The following is an 11,177-nucleotide window of genomic DNA, read 5'->3' as shown; positions in this document are numbered from 1 at the left end:
GCCCCCTCCTTACACCATCACACTGGGATTAGGTCTCAACATACACACGAGCTGGCGTTGTTTGTTACACAGCAATATCACAGCGAAAAGAATGCTGACGAATACGCTACCTCTGGGAGTTTCCTCCAAGAGTATCCTCTGAGTTAGACGTGCTCCGAACAGTGGCTGGCACACAGCCAGCAGTATCCGCGCTAAATACCAGAAGCCTTGCACACCTGTTGTGTGTGAGCTCTGGGAACATGCTGGCAAGTGAGACTGTGACACTGCCTTCTGGAATCTTATTTTCTTTTTTTAAAGATTTTATTTATTTATTTAGAGCGAGCACAAGCAGGAGGTGGGGCAGAGGGAGAGGGAGAGAGAGGACCCCCCACCCCCAGAGAGTTCTGGCTTTTGCCCCGGGCTTCTGGTAGGTGACCTGGAGGCTCTAGGAATGTTCTGCCTGATAAGACTATCTTTGTTTACCTGGAGCCTCGGTCACACAGAACAGTCTGACGGTGTCACTTACAGAGGGGCTGGAGACTGAGGTCACCATGTGGGCGGCCAGCCATGTCTATGTGGCCAACCCGCCGTGAAAACGGCAGACGCCCCGGCGGCTCAGTGCGCTCCCCTGGTTGGCAGTGCGTCATCACGCAGGCTGGAGAACCAAATGCTGCCGAAAGACTTCCCGTGAACTCTCCGGGGCCCCACCCTTGTCATCTCTGCCCTTTGAGGATTGTAATCTGCATTCTTTCACTGTAAGAAACCATAAACACCATAGCATAGTGGCTTTTCTGAGTTCTGAGTCCCTCTAGTGAATTCCTAAACCCGAGAGTGGTCTTGGGGTCCCCCCCCTGAACTGCACCCCCCTCCCTGTGTGCGCCGGGATCACCTTCCAGGTGAACTCCTCACAAAGCCTGTGCACAGGCTCTGCTCCTTCGGGACCGACAGACAGCACAGAGGGGCCACAGAGCCTCTGACAGAAGCCAGACACAGGTGCCTCGGTCAGAACAGTCTACGAGGGGACGGGGACACCAAGGATTCCATGTTCTTGAAAAAATCCAAACCCAGAACCACTACCTCCCATCTTAGATAATGTAGCCTTACCAGGATCCTACAGCCGGTGAGGCCGGAGCTGGGACTCGGGCCCCCATGACTTCAGAGTCCGCGCCTTTGGCCACGCTCAGGCTTCCACGGCAGGGTGCGAATCAGGGGCCCACGACCATCCGAAGGCCCCCCACCGGCCGGCCCTCCCCTCCCTCCATAGAACGTGATTCTCTCCACCTCTGTGCGTGTGTGCGCGCCATCGCCTCTGCCCAGCCCCAGAAGCAGGGTTCACTGCTCGTTACCGATGACCTTTATTCATAATGCAAAAAAGGAATTATAAATCACTTTTTGGACTGTGTTGATGTCTGTAAAACAACTTGTAAAAAAACGGAGCCACTCCGCAAGTTCTCATGTGTGTTGACCTCGTGCGCGCCCATCTGCGTGGCCCAGGGCTCAGGGAGGGTACGTTTGTCCAGAAGAAAGCCTGTCCCTGCCACCCTGGCAGCTGTCACCAGGACCATGTGGGTGTGAGAAGTCTGGTCTGCTCGGCGGGGTCCGGAAACATGGCTCTGGAAGCAGGCAGGCTGACTGATTCCTTCCTCTTCTCCCCGCATTGCAACTGGTCAGGCGCCGGAATCCTCCGTTCTCCCATCCAGCCTCGGGGGTGCTCAGCGCCTCTGTCCCAGGCAGCCACAGCCCCAGGACCTGTGGAGTTGGGGGTGGCTGGAGGAGCCAGGGAGGACAAGCTCCGACCTGTGCTTCCTCCTCAGGCTTCGGGGTCCATTTCTCCATCCTCTGGGCACGACCCTGTCTCATCCAGCCAGACTAGGAGGAAGGGGAGGAATCAGCATCGGGATGGGCACCCAGGACATCCAGGCTGCCTTTCCCTCAGAGCTCCGAGGCCAGAGCCTCTGGGCTCCCTGTTTGTACCACTTCCCTGAGCTTCCCCCACATACGAGCTGGCAAGGTGATGACGGGGGACCCGGGTGATGCCGGGTCTCATGGGCCTTCCCCACACACCCTCCGCCCACACCCAATGCAGAGCTCACCCCAGGCCCAGGCTGAGTTTCCTCGGATTGCACCCCCGGGCCCAACTCGTGGCTCAGCACCTTCTGGGAGGCGCCTTCAAGGCCGGGGCAGGACGGGAGGTCAGCACCTCCACGCCCCTGTCCTAGAAATGGAAAACTGAGGCCCAGAGAGGGAGAGAGCTGCTCCAACCGAGCCAGGGGGGCCCAGCCCCTCACCGCTGGAGGAAGCCCAGGTCTCTGAGAATCACTTGGACCCAGCAGCGCTGGAGGAAGTGCTACCCGGGTCTGCTGGTCTCCTCCCGCCCTAAATACCACCGGTGAGAATATGAACATCACACACTGTGCGGGGCGTAAAGTCAGACTCGTCCTTGTCACTGGTCCTCCCCAGCCTCTCTGAGGTGCCATTTTACAGATGGGGAAATCAAGGCTCAGGGAGGTTGTGCCTCTTTCTCAGTATCACCAGGCGCTAAGTCACAGAGCAGGGATCTGAATTCAGGGTTTTCTGACCCCGAGGTCTGCACCCTTTCTCCTGTGCCTCCATTCTCAGAAAGGGGAAAAGCGGACGGATGGGGTCTGGCCAGGGAGGACAGGAGGGTGTGCCCGTGCAGGCCCTCTGCACCGATCTGTCCCGGACCTGCTTATACTTAAAGGGGCCTTTCCGGGGTTTTGGGATTCCTCTGGGAGCTCAGGGACTCTGACCTTGTCAAGTAACCCCAAGTCTCCCCACACTCACATTGGCCCTGGGGGCGGGGAAGGTGGTTACGACCCCATTTTACAGATGGGGACACCAAGGCTGGCAGGGCAGGGAGCCTAATGGCAGAGCGAAGGGCCCTAGACTCTGCTGCCTGCACTGAGCTCTCTGGTTGGACCCTGAAGCAAGAGCCCAGCTCTTCTCCCACCTCGCTGTGTGCCCTTGGGTAAGTCACTATCCTCTCTGTACCTCAGGTTTCCCATCTGTAAACTAGAGATAAGGGTGGTACTCACAGCCCTCAGGGTTGGCAGGAGAAGAAACATTGTGAGAAGGCTTCAGCCTGATACCTGGCACTTGGGAGGGTGACACAGGAAGGTGACCCATGGTGAGTCATTACTGAGAATGGCCCAGCCCCAGTCCTTGCAAAGGGCCCGGCCCACAGGGGGTCTGGTGGCTTCCTCCAGATCATCCGGCCTGGTGGGCAAGCTCAGCACTTCTGGAAAAGTCTACCCAAGCCCCGCCACCCCGACTTCTCAAGCCCCACATCAAGCCTGGTCAGCCTGTGCCCCCGGCAGGAGCCAGGCAGGACCGGTGTCCTGACGGCCGGTTGGCTGAACGATGCCAGCCACTGGGAGGGCGCCTAGCCGTAGGGCCATAGGGCGAGCTCCAGGTCACACGGCTGGGTCTGAATCCCAACCCTGCCACTTACCAGCTATATGGTGAGCATCTCACCCTCTCTGAACCTCAGTTTGCCCGTCTATAAAATGGATGAAAACGGGACCTAGCCCAGAGTTACCCTAAGGACTCAGTGAGAAACTGCTCACTGCTAACGTCAGTATTTTTTATTACCATTATTCACAACAGCAGCCTCAGCACCTAGCACAGCCATGGCCCCATAAATCTCTTTGATGAACAAATGAACCAGTCGTCCCACCGGCTCCACAGTGTCCACAGTGTCCACACGTGGGGGCACGGGTCTCTGCCTCTCTCTGGGAACAAGCCTGTCTCCTCCCCACTCCCTGCAGCGAGCTGCATCTAGGAGACCCGGAGAGCAGCTGGGCCCAGACACGGGGTGTTTCCAAGCCTGTCGTGTCCGGCGGAGCCCCCGCCCCAGCTGCCAGGGGAAGGCACATCCATCCATTCCCAGGCTGGGCCCGCCCAGCCCCATCCATCACTCACCCTGGCCACCGGCAGGGGCTGTCCAGCTAATTACTTAATATGCCGCATCTTGCTGATGCTGGTGCTTGCGAGGGGCCCTCGGTGGCGTACGCAGATCAGAGCATACATTTCTAACAAACTCCGGCGGGGGGGACGTGAGCTCAGACCCACGACACAGAGGGGCCCCGTGAGCTGCCCCCCACCAGGCCCCCCAGACACGCTTGGCAGCCGTGGCAGGGCGGCCTCACCTGTCTGCCTGGAGTCCCGTGGCAGCATCATGCCCGTGGGGGTCGGGGGGGTGATGATGATGTTGGGCACGTCCAGGTGCTTGTCGCTCAGGACGGGGGCCTCGTCATGACTGCCGCTGCTGCTGCCACACATTTTAAAGCCTGAGAGGGCAGGCCGTGGGACACACACGTACACACACACGACAGGGAGACAAGCATCAGTGGCCGCTGGGAACTGCCCGCTGTGGGCTGCCTGCCTCCCTCCCTCACAGCCGCTTCTCGGGAAGGAGGGGAGTGCTGGCCCCGCTGTGCACACACGTGGACACTGAGGCGCAGGGCCGTTGGATGACCTGTCCAAGCTTGCACCGTTCAGGGAGGGCACTGAGTTTTACCTGTTTTGTTCACTAACGTGGCCCCAGCGCCCGGAGCATTGTCTGACACACAGCGGGCCCCCAGAACAGGGCTCTAAATGGACGCAAGCCGTGCAGCTCAAACAGGAGCCAGGCCTGTCCCACGCGGAGCCTTGCCTGCCAATACCTTTCCCCCACGTCACCTTCTGAAAGGGTGTCTGTGATATGGGGCTCGCATGGGACTGGATTCCCCAGAGGAGCTGTCTGAGCCTGGCATTTCCTTTGTGCAAGACTTTGGATTACGAGTTTGGTGTCTTTCATCAGCAGGGGGCTGGTCAGATTGTCTGTTCGTTCCTGTGTCGGACTGGGTAAGCTGTGCTTTTCCAGGAATCTGTCCATTTCTTCCACGTCAGTGAATCTGCAGTCCTGCGGCCGCTGCTAATGAGGGTTGGGTGACCCAGCCACACCCGGTTGCAGACCTCCAGCTGATAGAAAAGCACTGGTGCCATCCACACCACACGCCTTGCTCCATTCTTCCCATCAGAGTCAACGGAACCACAACACACTAGAAACCGGAGTGTCCGCCACGGTTCCTCCCTTTTCATCTTCAGCCTCCAACCCCCGAGCCAACCTAACCAATGACAAGCCTGTAGGTGCCATCCCTCAGCGTCTTTGCCGTCCTTCCCTCTCCCTCCCCATGCCCCTAACCTGTCTCTCAGCCAGAAACTGCGAACCTGATCATGCCACATACCTGCGGGGCCCTCACTACCTCTTGACAACCAGCTATAAGCAGTAGCTCCCAAAATGTGTTCCCTGGAACACTGGCCTCCTGAGACTCCCTTAGGAAGGGGGTTCCACGATCACGAGTTTGGGAATACCACATATTTGAATGTTGACTGGATCCCATCTAATCCATTTTTCTCTTGGAGATTCTCATGCATGTTAGAGAATTAAAGGCTCTGAGAAGTCCTGCGGTAGGGAAGCAGCTTTCATTGAGCTTAACCCTGGTCTTCCTGAACGTAAGTAACCTCGGAGTCTGTTTTTGAAGGAATGCCTGTTAACATCTCACAGAACCATGAGTCATGAAATACATTTTGGGAAACGGTGATCGTGAATCACAGCCAGCCTTCACAGTCTGGCCCAAACTACTGCAGCCTCATTCCCTGCCACCTGCCCACACTCCCCAGACGGCTCCCAGTTCCCCAAAACCCTGGGCTCCCGATGCCTTCGGGCCTTTGCCCGTGCTACTCTCTCTGCCTGGAATGCTCTGTCTTCCTTTGCCGGACAATGGCCTACTACTTAGCCTTCAAAGCCCAGCAAAACAGGCTCTTCTTTGGGGAAGATGTCCCAGCAAATGTGATCCCTGCCTCCTTTGTCCATCTACACTAATTCGTTCATCAATCTTCTTCCAGCACTGATCACACTGTATGGAGACATTATTTCTTAACTCTCTCTCCCTTTACCGTGAGCGTCTGGAGGGCGGCCAGTGTCTTGCTCATCTGTCTCCCTTGGGCCCACATAGTGCCTGGGAGAGAGCAAGTGGAATACTTTAAACTCGAAATGAGAATCAACTTCAGGCAGCGCGAACTGGGTGTAAAATCCTTGTCTCTAGACCCCACACCACTTTGTTTTCCAGCCCAAGCAGCCCCGGACTGGGATGACATTTGCTCTGGTATCTGGGTCCCTGGTCGATAGCAGGAGCGGAGGAATGGGGTGATTGTCATTGCTGCCGCTCCTTGATGGTCCCTGGGCGGGGTGGGGGGGGGTCAGTGGATCTCAAGCATGTCCTGAAGAGATGGAGTCTGATTCACTCCCCTTCAGTGTGCATGGACTTAGTGTGGATTCTTGCATATGGCACAGGACAGAAGGCATGGCCTGGGACCTCCAAGATGAGGTCACAAAAGATTGCAACTTTTTCCTTGCCCTCTGGCTCTGGGGGAAGCCAGCCACCATGCTGTGGGGACAAGCAAGCAGCCAGGGGTGGGGGTGTGTGGTGAGGAACCGAGGCTTGCGGACAACAGCCCTGTGAGGGAGCCGCCAGCAAAGGGAGTCCTTCTGCCTGGTCAAGTCTTTGGATGACATTGTAGCCCTGGCTGACTGCGTAAATGTCGCCCCACAAGAGACCCTGATCAAAAGCCCCAGCGAAGTCGTTCCTGAGTTCCCAAGCCACAGACATGGAGCTAATGCCTGTTAAACCCACTGAGCTGGAGGGTAATTTGTTACACGGCATTGGAAGCTGCTGCAGCCCACGTAGCTCACCCAGACTACAGGAGCAGGAAGGGACAGCAGGTGCATGGCGGGAATGCCGTACCCACTGTGCTGTGCAAAAATCACAGGGGCTTCTCAGGGTGACCTTTGGTCACCTAAGGGGTGCTCCTCTGATGGGCAGCTCATGCCTGGACTGTCAAAGACGGCCTGTTTGAATCCACAAAAGTGTGAACATCAGGTGACCTAAAGCAATGGAATCAGGCCAATTTCTTGGCCCATCCGCAGCTTGACCTGGGCTGCATGCTCAGAAAAGCTGTCAGCAGCGGGCACAGTGGTGAGCGCACTGGCTCAAATCAGGCCAACTGCTTGCTCTTGGTGCCACCCTGGGCAAGTCACACCGCCTTTCTGGGCCTCTGCAGAGTAAAGAGGTCTGGCCTCTGCGCTCAGCTTCTGGGAGGCCACTTCTAAGCCCCTGGGCTGCCATGCCTGGCAGGAGAGCCTTTGTTTGCCTGGGACCCTCGTCACATTGGACAGTCCAGCCACGCGGGTTCTGGGTGACACCCAAAGGGACTGGGGACAGATCTGCCTCATTGGCAATCAACCGTGCCTTTGTCATGGAGTCCCACTGTATTTGTGTCCTTGGGCTGCTGTGACAAGGGACCACAGACTGTGGGGCTCCAACCACAGGAACTTACTCTCCCCCAGTCTGGAGGCCAGAAGCCAAGAGCATGGTGCTGCCAGGGCCGGCTCCTCCTAGACTGTGTCCCGTGCTTCTCCCTCTGCTCTCAGTGGTTTGAAGGCAGTGTTCGGTGTCCTTTGGTTATGGACACATCAGCCCAATTTCTGCCTTTGTCTTCACACGACCTCTCCCTGTGTGTGAGTCTCTGTCCAGATGTCCCCTTTTCATAAGGACACGAGTCATACTGGATCATGGATTACAATCCACAGTAACCCCTGCTCGATTATTACCCTACTCCAGCAGGTCCTCTTCTTAACTAATCACATCTGCAACAAGGACCCCATTTCCAAATAAGGTCACATACTAGGGTCCTGGGGGCTAGGACTTCAATATATGAATTTTGGGGGACAAAATGCAGCCCAGAACACCCAGTAGAAATCCTGAACACTGAGGCTCAGGCGATCCTCCCTGGTTACCACCACCGTGTGAGTGTGTGAGTGTGTGTATCTCACGGCTATACCGAGTGTAATGCGTCTGTGACTCCGTGGGGAGAGGACAATGAGAGCTCTGTCTGGAACCTTCCTGGACTCCGCCCTACACACTCCCTCAGCTTGGCTGATGGGAATCTGCGTCCCTTCCCCTGTAATAAATCATCACCACGAGTACAAGAGCTTTCAGCGAGTTCTGTGTGTCTTTCTAGGGAATCATGGAACCCCCGCGCCTGCAGCTGCTGTCAGGAGTGAGGGTGTTCTCTGGACTGTGTTCCCTCTGACTTCCTGTTTTCACTGACAAAACAGGGTGGCCGGACCCACGTCTGTGGGCTGGGGAGAGGATGACAGGGCGCCTGGCAGACGGCCTGCTCCCCATGAACACAGCAGCCTTCCCGCCCTGCGCGGCTTCCTCCTTCACTCACACCAAACTTGAGCCTGGAGTGGCTCTCCCAGGCAACGACCCAGCCACCTCTGCGTCCTGAACCCTGACCCTATTTCCTCCCTGGGGCGGTGCCCCCCAAATCGACGAGGCCAGCTAGTTCTGCGGGAAGAGGCCAGGTCTCCCCATCAGATGCCGAGCCCCTCGGGAGCACCCACCGAGGCTGCCGCCACCTTGATTGAAAGCAGTACAACCCAGAACCTAAGGCGGATGAAAGGAAGCCGCTGGGAGGAGGCGGTCCTGTTATCACCTGCCATGGCTGACATGTACGGGTTATTCGCCGCATGCTGGACGTGGTGCTGCGCGCCCCATGGACGCTTTCTCCTTCGGTCTTCACTGTGCCTCACTGGGGTGCGAAGTCTAACCAGCCCTATCTCACGGATGTGGAGACTGAGGACAGAGGGAGGAAACAGTTACAGTCAGTTGAACAGCTAGTGTGGGTTGGAGCCTGGGTTGGAACCCAAACCCAATCTGTCCAACTCCGCAAGCTGGTGCTTCTCGTAACCACAATTCTAGATAACGGAGCTGGCAAGCTTTCTGAAAAGGGCCGGATGGGAAGTATTTTTTACTTTGGGGGCTCTGCAGTCTATTCCTGCCACTGCTCAATTTTGCCACTGTCACAGGAAAGCTGCTACTGATGATATGCAAATGAATGAGCGGCTGTGTTTCAATAAAACTTTATTATTTCTTTCTTTATATTTAAAGTAGGCTGCAGGGCCCAACGCGGGGCTTGAACTCACGACCCTGAGATCAAGACCTGAGCAGAGACCAAGAGTCTGATGCTGAAACCGACGGAGCCACCCAGGTGCCCCCCAATAAAACTTTATTGACAAAAATGGGCAGAGGGCCAGATTTGGCCCAAGGGCTGCAGGCCACCGATCCCTGCCCTGTAACACCCAGAAGTCAGGGGGTGTGGATCTGGAACATGCCTGAGGTGACAGAACCTCAGAAGGCTGAGGCTGCTTGATGCCGAAGACAAGAACAAAACCCAAGACCTGCCTGCTGTTGTGAGCCACGGTACCTACACCGGAGGGGTGTTGGGCTTGAGGAAATGAATGCATTCGCGTAAAGCACTTGCCCAGCGAGCCAGGGGCCTAGAGGGTGCTCAATTCCCGTTAGCTTTCTCTATAATCATCCGTAAAGAGCTTCTCATGGAGTGCTGGCGACAAAAGGAAGCCCTGATTATTGTTATCTGTAACAGGAGGGAGCCTCCCTGCTCCCTCTCCAAGGCCGCTTCCCCCGCGAATATTCCCAAGTTCTAAAATAAAATGCTAATAGGGAAGAGCCACACTCCTCCCGGGCCCCACATTTGCATTTTAACAGGTTCTGGGAGCTTGGCGACAAAGCCCACATTCTTAATCAGGAAGCATCAGGTCACTCAGTGGGCCCTGGAGAGATGCTCGAGGTGGAGAGGAGAGAGGGGAGGGGAGGAGGGAGGTGGGAAGAGAGAGGAGGAAGGAAAGAGGGAGGGCGGGACTTCAGCACCTCTCAAATCCCCCCGGGGGCTGCCCAGCCTCTAGCAGAGGTGGCTGAGCGAGAGAGAAAAAGCTCTCAGGAGATAAAGCCTACTTTGGGGATTAAAAACAAATGCCACCCTGCCCCAGACAAGGAGCTCATTTGTGCTAAAGCCAGAATTGTTACTTGTTAATTATGTGCCCGCCTCAGGCCATTAAAAGCCCATTTCCTGAAGGGGTGGGCTTGGCTGGGATTCCAGGGGGCTAGGCCCCAAGGAAGCAGGGGGTGGGGAGCAGATCCCAGAGCCCCAGAAATGCTGAAAGGTTTCAGGGTGCAATAGGGAGCCTGTGCGGAAGGCTTTCCAACGGGTGGCGGTCACCTGACCTTGACTGGGCCCCTGCTCTGGGGCATGTACTGTTCTCGGTCCTGGATTTAGAGCAGGCCCGACTGCCAAAACCCTGGCTTCCAGGAGCCGGCCTTCTCTGCAGGTGATATGGGGAGACGCTGTGCTGTGAGGCCAGACAGACTTCCTCTGAAACCTGGTTCTGCCCTTCTCCCAGCTTGAGGGAAGCGGTTTTCCATCTTGGCCGCCCACTGGGAATCACGTGGGAAGTGTGAAAACTACTGACCGAGGACCCCACACCCAGAGAGCCTGATTTCATTGCCACTAGGATTTTTTTTTTTTAAGTAGGTTCCAGGCCCAGCATGAAGCCCAGCATGGAACTTGAACTCATGACCCTGAGATCAAGACCCCGAGCTGAGATCAAGGGTTGTCGGATGCTTAACCGACTGAGCCACCCAGGTGCCCCTGGGGCTGCCAGGATTTTTAAAAGCACCCACATGAGTCTAACAGCCAGGGCAGGGAACCTACAAGCTAGGGTGACTGTGGGAACATGGGGCACTACTCTGAGCCTACTCTAAGTTACACCTGTCTTGTAGGCACGAAGTACCTGGCATTCGGCGTATGGTTGCCTAGTGCAGGAGGCATGGCCAAGGGTGAGCCCTCGGGCTGGCGCTTGGGGGAGACTGGGGTTGAGGACCATGCCGCTTCCTCACACCACCCCTTGGGGTGGACACTGGACCCATGGCCATTCTCCAGGCGAGAAAACCAAGGTTCAGAGAAAGAAGGTGCTGGGAGGACACGTGGAGACCAGGTGGCTCCAGGCCTGAGCTCCTGCCCTGCCCCTTCTGGTATCAGCCACCACTTCTCATCCTTCAGAAGCCCTGAGCCAGGCCTATGATCTGCTCAGGTTGCTCCAGTTCCCTGTGCAGCTCTCCGCAGCCTCCAGGCCACTCCGAGGCCACCGCCGACACCTGTTGCCTTCCGCAGGCTTCGTGGCTCAAGGGCGCCCTCTGCTGCTTCTTTTGAAAATGGCATGCGGACTGGCTTGGAGACTCTGCCTGGGACTGTGTCCACTCTTCCCAAAG

General features: G+C 56.7%; 1 protein-coding gene across 3 annotated transcripts in view; it reads right to left on the bottom strand.

Annotated features, from left to right (window-relative positions):
• Positions 1 to 1,318: 1,318 nt before the first annotated feature.
• CUNH16orf74 (chromosome unknown C16orf74 homolog) overlaps positions 1,319 to 11,177 on the bottom strand; it is a 33,073-nt gene continuing 23,214 nt past the window's right edge. For 2 of the 3 annotated variants that reach the window (XM_040633227.1, XM_040633226.1), the window contains exons 3-4: positions 4,149 to 4,289; positions 1,319 to 1,848 (exon numbers count right to left, since the gene is read on the bottom strand). In XM_040633227.1, coding sequence (XP_040489161.1) covers positions 1,790 to 1,848; positions 4,149 to 4,289 — 200 coding nt within the window. In that variant the 3' untranslated portion in view covers positions 1,319 to 1,789. Of the gene's footprint in view, positions 1,849 to 4,148; positions 4,290 to 8,544; positions 8,651 to 11,177 lie in introns of those variants that run through there. The other variant, XM_040633228.1, reaches the window with a different exon arrangement.

This window comes from Ursus maritimus, unplaced genomic scaffold (genome assembly GCF_017311325.1).
Source record: "Ursus maritimus isolate PB19 unplaced genomic scaffold, ASM1731132v1 scaffold_19, whole genome shotgun sequence".
In the NCBI taxonomy this organism is placed as follows: domain Eukaryota; kingdom Metazoa; phylum Chordata; class Mammalia; order Carnivora; family Ursidae; genus Ursus; species Ursus maritimus.
This window is presented reverse-complemented; position numbering and strand designations above follow the sequence as displayed.